The sequence below is a fragment of the Cryptomeria japonica genome, chromosome 3, assembly GCF_030272615.1.
Source record: "Cryptomeria japonica chromosome 3, Sugi_1.0, whole genome shotgun sequence".
Lineage (NCBI taxonomy): Eukaryota > Viridiplantae > Streptophyta > Pinopsida > Cupressales > Cupressaceae > Cryptomeria > Cryptomeria japonica.
In genome coordinates this window covers 742,931,435-742,937,434 of record NC_081407.1, presented here as the reverse complement: position 1 = coordinate 742,937,434, position 6,000 = coordinate 742,931,435, and the positions used below count along the sequence as shown (strand labels likewise).

The window sequence follows — 6,000 nt, the reverse complement described above, 5'->3', positions numbered from 1 at the left end:
GATGTACAAAATAAGTGTCAAATGTTAATGCATTATCTTTTAATGAAATGATAGCACCATATAATAATTCTTGGGTATTTATGGATGTGTATACTATAGGAAAAGATGTTGACCAACTTCATCTTCTCTCTATTAATAAAATGAAAAATAGTACAAATCACAAAATCTATTTTAATTAGTTAAGAAATGTTTGAAAGAAATAAGAGGTATCAATGATTACATAATTGCCAAAAAGTTGGTGCATAGGGGTAGATGGAACTTCGGTAATGCAAGGTCATAGGAACAACTTTTGTGTAAAGCTACAACTTTCTTTTTCACCATATGTGATTCGCATTTGGTACATGACCCAAAAAAAATAATAGCATTTAAAATTAGGAGAAAGATCTTTGTAGTATCAAATGTTGAAGATCTTGTCTATGAGTTCCCTCATATTTCATTTGAAGTCCCAAATTATTTTTAGAATTGTAACATTTTGTCATGAGAGTAACCATATGAAATAAGCTTCTTAAGGATGTTGATACTAGATTGTGTATTTTTAGTTTCTATGACAAAGATAAGTTTTTTATCCATGATATTTTGGGGCATCCAACCACCATTCCTTAAACTTGATCTCCAAATTGCAATCCCTTAATCATATTTTGTTAAACTAGAAAGACATCAAGTGGGTGGAGAATCAATCTTAACATAGAGATTGAAAAATGAGTTTATCATGCCATACGATCTTGTTTTCTAGAGAGAGATTCAACTCTAGCTAAAACAAGGAATGAAGAAAACATTCCATTCTTTCTGCAATATAACTAAAACCAACTCCCATAATTGACCAAGTGATTGTTATTTTTGGAATTAAATCAAATTCTCAACAAAGGCCGAAAATTCTAACTAGGATTGAGTTGGCCTAGGAACTCCACCTTGCTTATTAGAGGCTTGGATAACCAGATTGAAGTCCCCAATAACATGGATGAGTTCATTATTCAAACCTTCTATCAATGGAAAGAATTCATTCCAAACTTGACACTTAAGCTAAGGGGTGTTTGAACTACAAATGTACTTATCTAACACAATTGCCAATTAGAACCAACTACCATTAGAGAGACATAAGAGCAAACAACTCCCAACCCGCATGAACTTTAATTTGCTTCAACATATTCGTTACTAGTTTTTTCATTGCACATCAACCATAGTGTTTGTCTACTCCTAGTTGAGTTGTCTCTTATAGAAGCAAAGAACTTACATTTAATGCAATAGGATAAAGCTTCAACCTTGTATGAAATGAAATGCAATAGGATAAAGCTTCACTATATCTCAGAAAGTAGTTGACAATATAAGAAATTATTAAATTAACATTTCAGGAAGAATACACTTCCAGCAAAAGGATTTAATGGTGATTAGGTCTTTACACTCATAATTAATATCATTACATACGGCCTGTAGGAATGGAACAAGGAATTAGACATAGGAGGCATGTCACAAGATTGTCTCACTGGACATGCATTAAGTTGAAAAAGGCTATCGAATTCCCAATCTCATTATATTGATACAGGACCACAAATCACATTACAAAGAAGAATATAAATATAATTTAGTTGTGGAAACAATACTCAATTAATCTTATAAAATACCCCATGCACTTAAAGGTGAGCAGTCATGGCACTGCAAAGCAGAAGGTAGAGAATGCTTCTTACATATCTTTAGATACAAATTCCTCAATAGATAAGTCCACATATGAACCAAAACACTCTGTAAATTGAAAATGAAACATCACCCAGGCCAAAATAAGTACGGGAAGTGAATCCATGAATTACCTGCAGAACAAACTACCATTGCTCTTGAACTCTGCAATTGTCAAGGCCAACAGATGAACAGAGATTTTGAAGCTTATGTAGTGCCCAGTTCTTGGTTCAAATAATCTGCAAACATTCTTTTTGCACTTTGAGCATCTATGGGAGGAGGAGGACCACTCAAACTAGTCTGCCCTGTAAGTTTTACAAATGTTCTGCGAAGGCGGCGCAGCTCAGGTAGCCCAACCGTTCTCTGAATATTAATGTGAAGTGAAAGTCAAGGAAAGCTACCTATTTGATAACTGTCTCAATGTGTAGATAAGGTAAAGTGTTGCATAAATATAGTATAACCAGTTTAACAAAAAGGATATTGTTGGCAACCCTTCACCAAGATTAATACCATTGAGAGCACCTCCATATCCTTGTGCCTGCCCATCAATAAGGATATTGATGACATCCTGCATCATCAAATTTCACATATATTTCAATAGTTATATATTGTAAAATGCAAAAAGAACAGGAACAGCATACTCTGAGATTTTCAGGAATTCAGTTGATATAGAGAACACCATGGGTCTTCTTCTCAGAGGCAGTTTCAGGTAGGAGTTCTGAGCTCGACCAATGGGTATATCAAAATAAACAACTCCAAAACAATTTTCAGTTTTCTTTGTACTTATTGGACAGCCCAGTCAACTTCCAAATAGGATGGGCCACAATCAAGTTTGGTGTTCAACTTCCAAATAGAATAGGCCAAGTGTGGTGACATTTCTATTCTTAACAAAACCCTAATGTATTTTTTTTTATCGGTAAAGGCAGAGCCAGATTATATTAAAATATATAGAATTTACAAAGCAATAGTTTTTAGCAGAGTTCAAAAAGATGCATTCAAATTCCTTCTATTAGAAAAGAAGGAATACAAGCAAGCATTCCATATGAAAGTCTGAGGAAACCCTTTAGAACCAGAATTTAAAGTCTAAATGGCAGAAGCTTACTGCCCTATTAACAGAGATTATAATGAAGTAATCAAAAAAACCGCTTGAGAGACATAACAAAAAACATAAGGTAGCTAGAGGGGCCTAGCTTGCATTTTCCTTTTGAGCTTCAGATGATAGATGCTCCTTCCTCGCGTGTCCACAGCCTCTGCTCGGTGGGCGACCTCTACCACGGCCATTTCCAGACCCGCGACGACCCCTGCGAGCACGACCCTTGCAAGCTTGTTCCAAAAGAGGGTTTTCATCTTTTGGTTTCGAAGGCAGAATACGATTGAGTCTAGCAAAAACTGAATAAGGTCCTCCTCCCTTCCCAGGTCATTTGAGTTCTCTCCCAGAAACCGCCATTTTAGGTAGCCAAGACCAACACCCGCAAAAACTCTATGTCTATCCAGGTCTTTCCCTTTCAGGTCAAGCAGGAAGGGATAATAATTAATTAATTCTCCATGAGCGTTGAAGAGGATTCTATCCCTTCGCCGAGGGGCCCCAGAGTCATGAATTGCTTTGTTTAGAATTTCCTGGAGCTCTTGAGTGACCTCCTCAGGGAAAAGCTTCTTGGTGAGGACCAAACTGTCTGCTTGGCGAGTTTCAGGTCTAGCAGGGAGGCAACGAACCTTGAGGAAATGCTAGTGTTGTCCCGAGGATATTCATCTCTGTTCAGGTGTCCGCTGCTCAAGATCATCTTCATTGCCAAAATGAGGGGGAAATCCGAGAAGAGGAGGAGGCGCTTGAGCCTTAAGTCTGTAATTTTCCTGAAAGAGACTTGACGCGTTGACGCCGAGAGAGAGATTGGAGTGTCTGCTCCAAAACAGCAAGTGGGTCTAGGATACATGCTCATGATGAAACCAAAAGGGGGCTCGGACGCCATAGATTGCAATGCAAGCTGATCAACAGAGGAGGAAATGGACTCCGAGATAAAAAGGCAGAGAGATGGGAATGAACACGGAATGCAGAAAGCAAATGCGAAGAAGAAGGATGGCACATTGTTTAAAGCCGAATAATGAGGTTCGGGTTTGCAATAATTTTGCTAGCAAAGGTGGCGAAGGATGTTTGTCCTTGTCATGCCAACTCTCCCGAATGGGCCACGCAAACCTTAAATTGATTTGACAATTTATCAGCTATCTCGAGAGGAGGATCGGAGAAGGCATAGGTCATGACTACGGCTTAGATGACGTGCTTAACTGTGGGCCCACCCTCCCAAGAAAGGTAGGATTAAATTTGAATTGATATGACCGTTAAGCTTAGCCGCCAGGGTTAAATTTAATGTTAACCATATAGCAAAATGACAAGAGACTTATGCAAGATCCTGAAGGGATTCTCGCATCTAATTGAACCTCTGGGACCCTAGCCTGTTAATTGCAATGGTCTGTATGAGAAACAGGAAGATACCCTTGATCCCAACTGTGGAGATAGGATCCTTGAGCGGCTAATTTCGAAAGAGCAATCTGCCTTTGAGTTTGCTTCTCTATAGATATGCTTAGCTTCATAATTGTCGATCCTGTCCAGGCTTGCAACTATGCTTTCTAGAATTTCCTGCAGTCTCCAATTTGGAGTGATTTTCCTCTTGATGGCATTAATTGCAATCTCTGAGTCGCCCTCCACTAAGATGTTATTAAAACCATGGTTAATGCAATCTCTCAGTCCGAGTTGCAGAGCTTTGAACTCTACTATGTTGTTTGTGTCTGGGGGGATCGGCTTTGCTATTTTCCCAAGGATTGCTCCTGTGTGATCTCTGATTACATATCCTATGCCTGAAGGGCCCGGGTTGCCTCTTGAGGCGCTATCAAAATTTAGTTTTATCCAACCAGGCTTTGGAGGAGACCAGATAGCAGTCTCTCTCCTATTGTCTTTTTGCCCAAAAGAAGGGGGAATCCTGATCCCATGCCAGTTTTTCCTTATGCTTTCATCCCAAGATGAGAAAACTTTCGGCAGACCCAAAGAGAAGGCTAACTTGCAGTTAACTGAATCCACAATAATCGATTCAATTGAGTTCAAGATTGTTTCTATTCTTCTGGATTTGTTGTCAAATAGCCTGCGATTCCTCTCCTTCCATATTTCCCAGACTAGACTTGAAGGGGACAATTCCATGATTGAACTCAGGGTGGACTCCTTGGTTGGGATAGGCCAGCTTTGAAACAGGGATTTGATGTTGTTTGGGAGGGCTATGATCAGGCCAAGTTTAGCACAGAGCCATCGCCAGCATTTGAATGCAAAGGGACAGGAGAGTAGTAGATGGTTCATTGTCTCTGATTGAGCTTTGCACATGATGCACCTAGAGGGTCCTGCGAACCCCATTTTTGTGAATTTTTCTGCAGTTAACATCTTCCTTTGATAAGCTAACCATGCAAAGATCCCTGCCTTAGGGATAACTTTAGAGCTCCAAAACAACTTCTTGGGGAAATCCAGTTGATCCTGAGCAGCATTGTTAACCAGTACTCTGTAACCATCTCTAGGATTGTAAAGCCCTGTTTTGGAAGAAGTCCAAATTAAAGAGGCATTCCCTCTTCTCGGATTAACATTTCTAGCTTTTAACAGTTCTTTGAGTTGGTCTATATCATTCCTTGTAGTAGGAACTCCTTCCAATGATTTCCATCTCCAACTTTGAGAACCGAGTGAACCATCAGAAACCATGTAATCTCTAACTCTGACACCCCAGTGGCGCTTAAGCCAGTTTTCTGTTGTTGGAATGTTGAGTGAATTAGCTATGGGAGGGTAGCCACCCCAAGAGTCTTCCCAAAAGAGGCTTGAAGCTCCATCTCGGATATCCCATGAGACTTGTTCTGATATTAGGTTTCTGCAGGAAATTAAAAAACTCCACGTTTTAGAGCCCTTGGGAAATGAGTTTGCTCAAAGAAGATTGGTTGGCTCATGGTTTGGTAAATATTTAGTGGCTAGCATTCTAGCCCATGTGATGTTAGGATTCCTGATGAACTTCCATACTAGTTTGGCCCCTAGAGCTTTATTTTGCAATTTGAGATCCTTAAGGCCTAAACCCCCCAGGACTTTAGGCTTGATTATTTTTTCCCATGCAATTAGAGTTATTCTGTGTTTCTCCTCTGAGTTTTGCCAAAAGAAATTCCTCATTTTCTTAATAAGAAAGGCCTTTGCACTTGCTGTGAGAGATAGGATGGATAGAAGATAGATGGGCAGGGCCGCTAATACTGCTTGGATCATAACAAGTCTACTTGCCCAGGACAGCCATTTCCCTTTCCAAAAGTTTGAAATCTGATCCA

The 6,000-nt window shown here is 39.5% G+C and overlaps 1 protein-coding gene across 2 annotated transcripts in view; it reads right to left on the bottom strand.

Annotated features, from left to right (window-relative positions):
• Positions 1-1,310: 1,310 nt before the first annotated feature.
• LOC131042308 (protein KTI12 homolog) overlaps positions 1,311-6,000 on the bottom strand; it is a 128,437-nt gene continuing 123,747 nt past the window's right edge. Inside the window, exons 8-10 of one of the 2 annotated variants that reach the window (XR_009372086.1) lie at positions 2,150-2,236; positions 1,803-2,043; positions 1,311-1,650 (exon numbers count right to left, since the gene is read on the bottom strand). Coding sequence is in view for 1 of the 2 variants with exons in the window: in XM_059218560.1 (XP_059074543.1) it covers positions 1,876-2,043; positions 2,150-2,236 (255 nt within the window). In the remaining variant the exon portion in view is untranslated. Of the gene's footprint in view, positions 2,044-2,149; positions 2,237-6,000 lie in introns of both variants that reach the window. The other variant, XM_059218560.1, reaches the window with a different exon arrangement.